Source organism: Physeter macrocephalus, chromosome 5 (assembly GCF_002837175.3).
Source record: "Physeter macrocephalus isolate SW-GA chromosome 5, ASM283717v5, whole genome shotgun sequence".
Lineage (NCBI taxonomy): Eukaryota > Metazoa > Chordata > Mammalia > Artiodactyla > Physeteridae > Physeter > Physeter macrocephalus.
Window position 1 is genome coordinate 100,245,705 of NC_041218.1, and position 12,090 is coordinate 100,257,794.

Here is a 12,090-nt window from a genome sequence, read left to right on the forward strand (position 1 = left end):
TCTTCTGCCCATTTTTGGATTGGGTTGTTTGTTTTTTTTGATATTGAGCTCCATGAGCTGCTTGTATATTTTGGAGATTAATCCTTTGTCAGTTGCATTGTTTGCAAATATTTTCTTCCATTCTGAGGGTAGTCTTTTCATCTTGTTTATGGTTTCCTTTGCTGTGCAAAAGCTTTTAAGTTTCATTAGGTCCCATTTGTTTATTTTTATTTTTATTTCCATTACTCTAGGAGGTGGCCACTATATCAACTTTGATGAAAGTTTTTTTTTTATCATAAATAGGTGTTGAATCTTGTGAAATGCTTCTGAATCTTATTGAGATGATCAGATGGTTTTTATCCTTCATTTTGTTAATGTGGTGTATCACATTGATTGACTTGTGGATGTTGAACCATCCTTGTGTCCGTTGAATAAACCCCAGTTGACTCTGGTGTATGGTCCTTTTGATGTATTGTTGAATTTGGTTTGCTAATATTTTGGTGAAGATTTTTACATTGGTGTTCATCAGAGATTTTGGCCTGTAATTTTCTTTTTTTATGTTGTCTTTGTCTGGTTTGATATCAGGGTGATGTTGGCCTTGTAAAATGAGTTAGAAAGTGTTCCCTTCTCTTCAGTTTTTTGGGATAGTTTGAGAAGGATAGGTATTAAATCTTATTTGAATGTTTGGTAGAATTCACCTGTGAAGCTGTCTGGTGCCTGACTTTTGTTTTTTGGAAGCTTTTTAAAAAAAAATATTTGGCTGCAGCGTGCAGTGTGCAGGATCTTAGTGCCCCAACCAGGGATCGAACCCATGCCACCTGCAGTGGAAGCGCAGAGTCTGAACCACTGGACCACCAGGGAAGTCCCTGTTTTTTGGAAGCTTTTTGATTACTGCTTCAGTCTCTGTATTAGTGATTCGTATATTCAGATTTTTTTTATTTCTTCCTGATTCAGTCTTGGAAGTTTGTATGATTTTAAAAATTTGTCCATTTCTTCTAGGTTGTTCAACTTGTTGGTATGTAGCTGTTCATAATATTCTCTTATAGTCCTTGTATTCTTGTGGTATCTATCTTTTTTTCCTCCTCTTTGTTTCTGATTTTATTTATCAAGGCCTTCTCTCTTTTTTCCTTAGTGAGTCTAGCTAATAGTTTGTCAATTTTGTTTGTCTTTTCAAAGAACCAGCTCTTAGTTACTTTGATCTTTTCTGTTGTCTTTTTAGTCTCTATTTGATTTATTTTTGCTCTGGTCTTTATTATTTCAGTCTTTATATTAACTTTGGGCTTCATTTGTTCTTTTTCTAGTTCCTTAGGTATAAAGTTAAATTGTTTATTTGAGATTTTTCCTGTTTCTTGAGTTGACCTGTATTGCTATAAACTTCTCTTAGTACCACTTTTGCAGCATCACGTTTTGGTATGTAGTATATTTATTTTTATTTGTCTTCTGGTAATTTGTGATTTCTCCTTTGATTTCTTTGTTAACCCAATAGTTGTTCAGTAGCATGTTGTTCAGTCTCCACATATTTGTGATTTTTCCAGCTTTCTTCTTGTAGTTGACATCTGGTTTCATTCCATTGTGATCAGAAAATATGTTTAATATGATTTCAATCTTAAATTTATTGAGACTTCTTTTGTGTCTCAACATATGGTTTATCCTTGAGAAAGTTCCAAGTGCACTTGAGGAGAATGTGTATTCTGCTGCATTTGGATAGAATGTTCTTTCTAAATCTATCAAATCCATCTGGTCTAATGTTTCACTTAAGGGTGTTGTTTCCTTGTTGATTTTCTGTCTGGATGATCTTTCCATTAATGTTGGGGTGTTAAACTCCTCTACTATTATTGTGTTACAGTCAATTTCTCCATTTAGAACTGTTAATAATTACTTTAAATATTTTGGTTTTCCTATGTTAGATGCATATATATCAATCATTGTTCTGTCTTCTTGATGAATTGTCTTCTTTATCAATACATAATGTCCATCTTTATCTCTTGTTACCTTTTCTGGCTTGAAGTCTATTTTGTCTGATATAAGTATGGCTATACCAGCTTTGTTTTGGCTGCCATTTGCTTGAAGTGTCATTTTCCATCCCTTAACTTTGAGCCTCTGTTTGTCTCCGGAGCTGAGGTGAGTCTCTTGGAGGCGGCATAAAGTTGGGTCTTATTTTTTAATCCACCCAGCCACTCTGTGTCTTTTGATTGGTGAAGTCAATCCAGTTTCACTTAGTGTGATTATTGATAAATGAGGACTTAGTACTGTCTTTTTATCTTTGGTTTTCTGGTTTCTCTATACCTCCATTGTTTCATTTTCCTTGTGTTTCTGTCTGCCATATTGGTTTGGTGGTCTTCTTTGATATTTTTCTCAGTTTCCTTTTTTTGTATGTTTCATGCCTCTGCTCTGTGTTTATGTTTTTTTGGTTACCCAAAAAAAGGTTTGTATAAAATGTCTCATAGATAAAATAGTCCTTTTTCTTTTAAAAAAATCTTGTGTGCCTGCCAATGCAGGGAACAAGGGTTTGAGCCCTGGGCCAGGACGATCCCACATGCTGCGGAGCACCTCAGCCCTTGCGCTGTAACTACTGAGCCTGCTCTCTGGAGCCCGTGAGGCACAACTACTGAAGCCCGTGTGCCACAACTACTGAGTCCGCGTGCCTAGAGCCCGTGCTCCGCAACAAGAGAAGCCACCGCGATGAGAAGCCCGCGCACTGCAACAAAGAGCAGCCCCTGCTCGCTGCAACTAGAGAAAGCCTGTGTGCAGCAATGAAGAACCAACGCAGCCAAAATAAATAAATTTATAAAAAAAAAAACTTGTGTGAATTATTATGGAAACAGAGCATCAAAGCTAGCCTCCTAATCTCATCTCCCCGCCCACCTTTTAAAATTGAAGTTAGTTGATTTACGTTTTGCTAGTTTCAGGTGTACAGCAAAGTGATTCAGTTATATATATTCCTTTTCAGATTGTTTTCCAGTATAGGTTATTACAAGATATTGATTATAGTTCCCTGTGCTATACAGTAGGGCCTTGTTGTTTATCTATTTTATACGTGGTAGTATCTGTTAATCCCAAACTCCTAACTTATCCTCCCCTCCCACCTTTCCCCTTTGGTAACCAAAAGTTTGTTTTCTATGTCTGTGAGTCTAAAATAGTCCTTTTTCTGCTGATAGTATCTTATCTTCATTTACCTATATGAGTTTTGTCCTTTTCCTCTTCCCCTTTTATGTTTTTGTTATCTCAAATTATCCCTTTTTTTGTTGTAAGTTTGTTACTTACACCTGAAAATGAGATAGCTATAGCTATTTTTCTGCTTTCCTTTTTTCCTCCCCTTAACCTTTATACTGTAATAAAGTGTTTAAAACCTCTTCTGATAAAGAGTTGCAATTTTCTGGTTCCGTCTATGTATCCCCTTGCTCAAAGTTTTGTGTGTTTTTGCTGTTTTGTTTTTGGTGGAAGAGTTCCTTTCAGCATTTCTTGTAAAGCAGGTCTAGTGGTGATGAATTCCCTCACTTTGTTTGTCTGGGAAAGTCTTTATTTCTCCTTCTTTTTTTTTTTTTTTTTTGCGGTATGCGGGTCTCTCACTGCTGTGGCCTCTCCCGTTGCGGAGCACAGGCTCCGGACGCGCAGGCTCAGCGGCCATGGCTCACGGGCCCAGCCGCTCCGCGGCATGTGGGATTTTCCCAAACCGGGGCACGAACCTGCGTCCCCTGCATCGGCAGGCGGACTCTCAACCACTGCGCCACCAGGGAAGCCCATCTCCTTCATTTTTGAATGATAAATTTGCTGTATAGGGTATTCCTTTTAAAAAAAAATAATTTATTTTTGTGTTGGGTGTTCCCTGCTGCACGTGGGCTTTCTCTAGTTGCGGTGAGCAGGGGCTACACTTTGTTGCAGTACGTGGACTTCTCATTGCGGTGGCTTCTCTTGCTGCGGAGCACAGGCTCCAGGCGCGCAGGCTTCAGTAGTTGTGGCTCGCAGGCTCCAGAGCGCAGTCTCAGCAGCTGTGGCGCATGGGCCCAGTCGCTCTGCAGCAGGTGGGATCTTTCCGGACCAGGGATCAAACCCCTGTGCCCTGCATTGGCGGGCGGATGCCCAACCACTGCGCCACCAGGGAAGTCCTTGTATAGAGTATTCTTGAGTGACAATTTTTATCTTTCAGTATTTTGAGAATGTCACTCCACTCCCTTCTGGCCTGTAGGGTTTCTGCTGAGAAATCTGCTGATAGCCTAATGTGGGTTCCTTTGTAGATTACCATTCTTTTTTCCCTGGCTGCCTTTAAATTCTTTCTTTGTCCTTGACTTTTGGCAATTTTAATATAACGTGTCTTGAAGAAAGTCTTCTTTCGTTGAGGTAATTAGGTGTTCTTGTAGCTTCATGGACTTGTGTATCCAGTTCCTTCCCCAAATTTGGGAAGTGTTCAGCTATTATTTCTTTAAATAAACTCCCTTCTCCCTCTCTTCTCCTTCTGGGATACCCATTATGCTAATATTGCCCTTCCTAAAAGATAGCTCTTGTATGATTTCCTCATTTAAAGGAATATCTTATTTCTCTTTCCTCTTTTACTTGTATTATTGTTAGATTTCTATCTTCTATCTTGGAGCTCACTAATTCTCTCTTCCATATGGTCTGCTCCATTTCCAGTGCTAATACTCTCTTCATCTCATTTATTGAGGTTTTCAGCTCCAGAATTTCTCTTTGGTTCCTTTTTAGAGTTTTGGTCTTTTTGGTCAAGTGTTCCGTCAGTTCATCATTTTTATTCCTGAGCTCATTAAACTGCCTTTCTGACTTTTCTTGTATGTCTCTGAGTTTTTTGATGACAGCTATCTGAATTCTCTATCAGATCACAATATTTTCATGACTTTAAATTTGGTGTCTGGAGAATTGTCATTTTCTTTTTGTGTAGTGTTACTGTGGTTCTTCATGTTTGATGAACTGTTTGTTCCTTTGCTGGTGCATTTGAGGCTGGACAGATTAGGAGTTAGAGTCCTTTCTTTTATTTTCCAGTAGGTGGCGCTATCACACAAGTTTTTGGTTTCTCTTAGCTGAGCTGCCTCTGGTTCTATTTCAGTGCACTTTCCAGCTTCATCGTCTCTGTAAAAAGTGTGGCTCTTTGTCTTCATTGTCATTTCTTGTGCCTCTGGGGTCATTGCTGCCTTGTTTCTGCCAGGGCTGCTGTCATCCCTGGGATGGTGGGCTCTTTCCTTTTGTCTGAGATCCCCTGAGACACGGGCTCCCTGTGGAGGAGGGAAGACGAGGGGAGGGGAGCCAGGGTCCATGGGGCACCTCTCCTGCGTCTGGTGTTATAAGGTTCCCGGGCTCCACCACTGCAGATGGGGGCGTGTCGCGGGCGCCTCAGCGGCTGGGAGGCTGGTCCCCCATCCCTCACTGCCACTGCTGCCCAGTTACCTGTGGCCACGGGTGCCGGTGCAGCTGGGAGGCCTGAGTCGTATGTGCCCCTTCTCCTGCTGCTCCTGGGTTCTCTGAAGCTGTGGGCTCAGCTGCCGTGGTCAGAGGGCTGGGACTGCAGGCAGGCACCCATTCCAGTGTTCCCACGGTTCTGTCTTCTCTATTTCAGTTCACCCACCTTTAGATGTACTGATGTGTGGACATTCCCCGTCCTGTTATGTTGGGCAGAGGAGCCTTTGCTGAGCTGTGGATGTTTTACCGGGTATAAATCGAAGGGGAAGGACAAAGGTAGTTTTTCACTCCACCATATGTCTTTTTGTTTTTTAAAGATGTTGGGGGTAGTAGTTTATTAATTAATTTATTTATTTTTGCTGTGTTGGGTCTTTGTTTCTGTGCGAGGGCTTTCTCTAGTTGCGGCAAGCGGGGGCCCCTCTTCATCGCGGTGCGCGGGCCTCGCACTATCGCGGCCTCTCGTTGCGGAGCACAGACTCCAGACGCGCAGGTTCAGTAGTTGTGGCTCACGGGCCTATTGCTCCGCGGCATGTGGGATCCTCCCAGACCAGGGCTCAAACCCGTGTCCCCTGCATTAGCAGGCAGGTTCTTAACCACTGCGCCACTAGGGAAGCCCACTCCACCATATTTCTGATGTCACTCTTTAACTTTAAAAGAGGGTTTTACAATTACCGAGTGGTAGCATGATCATAACAAATTAATTTTTAAAAATGTTGGCATCTTCCATGTTCTATTATTTTACATGAATCTAATCTAAAAAATTAAAAAGCGGTTTGCACAGCAAAAGTGTAACTGGAAGAGCCAAATTTGACATGTTGGATCTGTTTCTTTTACTTTAACCTTTGCTTTCCGCTGCTTTTGTTCACTAAAAGGATCCTGTCTCTACACAATGGCCTGCCTCGGGGAACCCCGCCCCTCTGCCTGAATGTTAAACCAAAGTGCCTTTGTCAGGAAAACATCTGGCCCTGTCCACCTGTGGATGGCTTCAAGAAAGAAGAAATTAACACCTCCCCTCCCCGAGGCTGGTCATTCCAGGTGATATTTGCAAAACTTATGGAATTTTTACTTTACTTCCTCATCTCCTCCCCCTCTCTGTGCCATAAAAGAAACTGGCATCCAAACCCTGATAAGATGGTTATTTTGAGACTTTAATCTGCCATCTTCTCGATCCTAAAGTCGTATTCCGTGCCTCGACACCTGCGAGCTTGGACTCGGTAACGAAAGGAGAAACCATGGATCACACAGAGGTGGGGGAAGCATGCAGCTAGACCAGAGGAAGAACTGGCATTTGGGCTCCATCTCTCTGCAGACCAGTGTTCTCCACTGCTCATGCTGCCTGGCAGTTTCATTAAGTTCAGCAAAGACAGTTCTAGTCCAGCACTTGATGGCAAAACCCGTTTCCCAAGCTGCGGAGGGGATGGCTTGGGGCTACCAGATGTCATAGCAGAGAGCTGTAACCACAGAGAATCCTGAGCCCAGAAGTGGGAGGGGGTGTCAAAGAAGGAGCCAGGGATAGCTGCTCAGAGGAGATGACTCCAGAGCTGGATCTTGGCGTGTGAAGTTTGGGGCAGAGCCAGGTGGAGACAGAAGGCACAGTCATCCAGGGGAGCAGACATGGAGGAGGGCCCCAGAGGCTAAGTGTGAAGGAAATGGTGGTTTCCAAGAATAAGGAAAGTCAGCGTCCTAAGTGAACAGCGAGGGCACGGAGACGCCTGGAGAGAGAAGCAGAGGTCCCCTGTGGCTGGAGAGACCGCACACAGCTCTCCCCTCCAGGCTCAGTGCAGGGAGAGCAGACCCGGCCGCCTCTGAATCCACTCCTGCCAAGACCCTGCCGACCTCTGTGGGCATCCCTAGCCCTCATCTTCCTGCTCCCTGTGATGTGTGGTCCTCTTGTGCCCACTGTGACACCAGGCGCTCCGGGCCTGGCAGCCCCTCCTTTGTGCCTGGCAGGAGGCTTAACCTCCTGCAACCAGCCTCCAAATGGCGTGGTCCTGAAGGCACGTGGCCGAGCCCTCTGCCCCATGCTTCTGCACGGCCGACTCCCAGGCAGCCCTGTTTCTCCTCTGAGCTCCGGCCAGCCACTCTCCTGCTAAGCCTGCACCTCCACCACCAAGCCTGGCCAGAACCCTGGGGGCTTCTGGCCAAGTCCTGCCAATGTTATCCCTAAATACCTCACTTCCACTCCTCACTGTCTCCTACCTCCCTCTCCCTGTGACCTGGTGCCTCAGGGTCCGTCCTCCTAACCGCTTCTCAAAATGCAGATATAATGGCTCTCTTGCTCGCCAGCTTTGACAGGCTGAGTGATCTGCCAGCCAGAGAGGGTGGGACCTGCATGACCGCCACCCATCCATCCATTCATTCAGCAGGTATACACTGGGGGCATACTTTTGACTTGGCACTGTTCAAGGAGCATGCTTCCCACAGGAGACAGACAACCGTTCTTCCGTTTCAGCCACAGGGGTGTGTAGGGGAGCAGGGCGGGGATTTGAAGCCAGGGCACTTGGACAAGCCAGGCTCCGCCACGTGCTACAGAGGGACTTCATGCGAATCAGGTCGTTGGTCAGGTAAGTAGGTCATGTTGTTGAAGGCTCAGGTCTGCCATCACTAATGGGAACTTCAGTGGGAATATCTGTCAGGGTCCGGCTGGAAAAGGAAAGCTTGTTTATGGTGGGACTTTTCCAGTGTATACCTGCTGAGTGAATGGATGGATGGGCGGTGGTCATGCATGTCCCACCGCTGTCCGGACGTGGGGAAAGAGGAGATTGCAGAGGAGGAGTAGAGGGGGACGGCCGAGGCAGGTGGTGAGTGTGGCGGTCTCTCTGCTGGTCCCTAGGGAAGCTGGGAGCACCTCCGCAAGGCGCACATTTCTCAAGCCTGAGAAGGGAGGTTTGGGGAGACGGCCCCCCTCTCTGCCCCCAGGAGACATTGTGAGGACAAGAGTGCCATTGTGGACTGCCACCAGCCTGCCCGCCCCTGTGATTTGGGCAGCGCTGCTCCCCAGAACTTTCTCCAGTGGTGGAAGTATGTCCAGTATGCAGCCACAGGAGGCTCTGGAGTTACTAGCGTGACTAGTGCAACTGAGGACCTGAATCTGTAATTTGTTTCACTGCAGGTAATTAAACGTAAATAGTCACACAGAGCGAGGGATCTGAGAGCCACACCTCCGAGGCCGCGTTGCCAGCTGGCTTCCTGTTAGATTCTGCAGCAGGAGGTGTCAGAGGGGGACTGGAGGGGGGGGGGGGGGCAGGAGATGGCCTCCTGTTTTGTCCTGGCAGGGTCACCCCTGCAGTGGCCAGCGTCCATCTCCCTCCAGGACCCTGGGGTGGGCCTTGCGGCTTGGTGCCCCGCAGCGCCCCTCAGCCACCGAGCTTGCTCTGTGGGTGTCAGGCACGCCGGTGGCGTCAGAATTGACACCTGTTTGAATTTTGTCTCCCTAAGGACTAGCGAGGTGACCGCGGTTTATGTTACCCCCGTTTCCTCGTCTCCCGTGCCCTGCTTGTCCATACTTTGTGGCCCGTGCACTTTCCTGTCAGGCTGTTACTGATTTGTAGGCATTCCTCTTACCTGTCGGATGTGAATTCTGTGTGGCGCAAATACTTTCTTCCATTAGGTGGTTTTTATTACCACTCCATGGTATTTTTTTGTCTTGTGAAAGACGTAAAATTTTATGTGGTCAGAATTGTGCGCTACTTTATGCCTTCTTGCTATAACCCGGACTAACCTAGACTAGAGTTATAAACACGTCCTTCTGTAGTTTTAGTAATACTCTGATGGATTTTTTAACGTTAAGTTCTTTTGGTTCATTGGAAATCGTATGTGTGCGAATGTCTGTCAGGTCAGGAATTAATATAATTAATTCCCCCAAAGGTGACAGATTGCTCCAAGCCCACTCTTTCCTCTGTGATTTTAAATGCTGCGTGTTTAAGCCCCTGTCCTTTTGTTCAGCTTGTTCAGTTCCTTGAATTCTGCTGTCGCTCGGCAGTGTGCGCGGTGCAGCATGGCGTAGAGGGAGGGTCAGAGCACGCGGCCCGGCTCACGTGGGCACCACTGCAGCTCTGCATGGACCCTGCGCTCCATCTTCAAGGTAAAATCCTGAAGCTCAGAGTTTCAGCGATGTGCTCACTTCACGGACCCTCAGACTGAGGTTTCCAGCCGAGAGGGCCGGCTCCAAAGCCTGTGTTTTCCAGAAACTCGAGTGACAGGACCGGGGTCTGGGTGGTTCAGAAATGGTGCTCCAGGAACACCTCAGCGTCAGAGCGTCCAAGCCTCTGTCTGGGCTCGTTTTCTTTTCACTCTACACTTTACCTGGGAATCTAGTGCTTTCCTTTGGCTTCAGATACCATCTGGATGCCAAAGACCTATAGGCCTGTTTCTCCACCCAACCTGCCTCCTGGGCTCCAGGCCCAGGCATGGACCTGCCTGGGGACATTCCCCTGCAGGGCTCAAGCAGACCCCTTCCTGCCAGCCCACATCTTTCTTCTCCCCACTCAGGGACTGCCACCAGCACCTATTGGGGGTTTGAACTGCCATCCTGGGCAGCCATCTTTTTTTTTTTTTTTTTTTTAATTGTGTTTCGTTGTTGTGGTTGTTTTTGGGTTTTGTTTGTTTGTTTGGTTTTTTTTGGCCTCACCGCGCGGCATGCGGCATCTTAGTTCCCTGACCAGGGATGGAACCCCTGCCCCCTGCAGTGGAAGCGTGGAGCCCTAACTACTGGACCGCCGGGGCACTCCCTGGGCAGCCATCCTTGACTCGTCACTCTCTCTCACTCTGTCCATCCTTTCTGGAGTCCTGTCAGCATCTGCCGGCTGTGCTCTCCCTGTGGCTAGAGGGGCCTGCTGAAAGCGCCATCTAATCAGCTCTGCAGAGCAGGTCTGCTGCACGCAAAATAAAACTGACATTCCCTGAGCCCACCCTGGGGGCTTCACTGCTTTTGGCCTGGCCCACACTCCTCTGGGGTTGGACCTCCTCTTCCTCCCCTGCACCCTCTCTCGCCTCTCCCACCTCAAGTGAACCCCACTCCCCTGGGCCTCCCCAGAAACCACTCACGTTGGTTTCATGCTGGTTCTTGGTGTCGGGGTCTGTTTCAGGGAGCCCAAGGCAAGACGTGAGCTGTACAGTAAGTCCCCTACATACGAACCTTCAAGCTGTGAACTTTCAAAGATGTGAACGTGTGTTCCATCAGCGTCAGGCGTGAGCGAAATTGCAGCTTGCCCTCCATCTCCTATCGCTGACGATCCTTCAGCTCTACCATCTCCCACCTCTTCCCCCTCCTCCAGTCAGTAACTCTTCTTGGCTGTTCACTCGATGCCAGCCCCTGGATGCCAGCTGTTGTACTGTACTACTGTACTTTTCAAGGTACTGCACTGTCAGATTAAAAAGGTTTTCTTTATTTTTTGTTTGTTTGTTTTTTATGTATTATTTGTGTGAAAAATATTATAAACCTATTACAGCACAGCACTATATAGCCGATTGTGTTAGTTGGGTACCTAGGCTGACTTCGTTAGACTTATGAACAAATTGGACTTACGAATGCGCTCTCGGAACGGAACTCGTTCATACGTAGGGTACTTACCGTATTTGTTTTAGGGTGGATGAGTTTTCTGGGGCTGCCATGACACTGACCACAAACGCAGCAGCTTAAATCCACACACTTATCCTCTTACAGTTCTGCAGGTCAGAAGTCCAGTTTGGGTCCCTTGGGCTACAGTCAGGGTGTCTCAGGGCCCCCTTCTTCCTGGAGACTCCAGGGGAGGATGCATTTCCTTGCTTGTTTGTGTCACTGGCAGAATTCACTTCCTTGCGGTTGTAGGACCGAGGTCCCCCTTGCTCACTGGCTCTTAGCTTCTGAGGTCACCCATGTTTCTTGTTTTTAAAAATTTATTTTTGGCTGCATTGGGTCTTCATTGCTGGGTGAGGGCTTTCTCTAGTTACGGCGAGTGGGGGCTTCTCTTCGTTGTGGTGCACGGGCTTCTCCTTGCTGCGGAGCACGGGCTCTACGCGCATGGGCTTCAGTAGTTGTAGCACACGGGCTCAGTAGTTGCGGCATGTGGGTTCTAGGGCGTGCAGGCTTCAGTAGTTGTAGCGCACGGGCTTAGTTGCTCCATGGAATGTGGGATCTTCCTGGAGCAGGGATCGAACTCACGTCCCCTGCATTGGCAGAAAGATTCTTAACCACTGTGCCACCAGGGAAGTCCCCCACCTGTTTCTTGGCTTGTGGCCCCGTCGTCCCTCTTCAAAGCCTGCAATGGTGGGCTGAGTCCCTCTTGTGCCTCCTCCTTCCCCCTTACCTCTCTGACCTGCGGGAAGGGTTCCCTGATTGAGGGGGTCAGGGGATAGGTTGGTCCCACCCAGACGATCCTGGATGATCTTCCCATCTCAAGGTCTGTGCCTTAGTCACATCTGCAAAGTCCCTCTGCCTCATCAGGTGACATTTTTCCAGGTTCTGGGGATCAGGGCCAGGACATCTTTGGGAACTGTTATTCTGCTAACCACACTGGTGGTCTTCCTCTTTCTCTTTCACTAAAGTCCAGGTTCATCTTCTCATCCATGACGTTAAAAGCCCAGCCACCAGGGGGCGTGTAGTGCTGGAGCCCTCCTCCCTGAGACCATCCTGGAGCAGAGCCGGGCACCTGGGGCTCCTTGGTCTCTGAAGAACTGGTTCTTGCTTTGCAGTATCACGTGGGGAGGGGTTTCCTGCCTCTCTCT

At 47.4% G+C, this 12,090-nt stretch overlaps 1 protein-coding gene across 10 annotated transcripts in view; it reads left to right on the forward strand.

Annotated features, from left to right (window-relative positions):
- Nucleotides 1–12,090, forward strand: part of RAMP3 (receptor activity modifying protein 3) — a 56,453-nt gene that overhangs the window by 15,936 nt on the left and 28,427 nt on the right. For 3 of the 10 annotated variants that reach the window (XR_008617500.1, XR_008617501.1, XM_028490242.2), the window contains exons 4-5: nt 6,258–6,420; nt 7,838–7,949. The exons of 1 other annotated variant lie outside the window; for it this stretch is intronic. Coding sequence is in view for 4 of the 9 variants with exons in the window: in XM_028490242.2 (XP_028346043.2) it covers nt 6,258–6,420; nt 7,838–7,949 (275 nt within the window). In the remaining 5 variants the exon portion in view is untranslated. Of the gene's footprint in view, nt 1–2,477; nt 3,170–5,542; nt 5,662–6,257; nt 7,752–7,837; nt 7,950–10,472; nt 10,742–12,090 lie in introns of those variants that run through there. 6 more of the 10 variants (XR_008617504.1, XM_055085111.1, XM_055085112.1 and 3 more) reach the window with 6 other exon arrangements.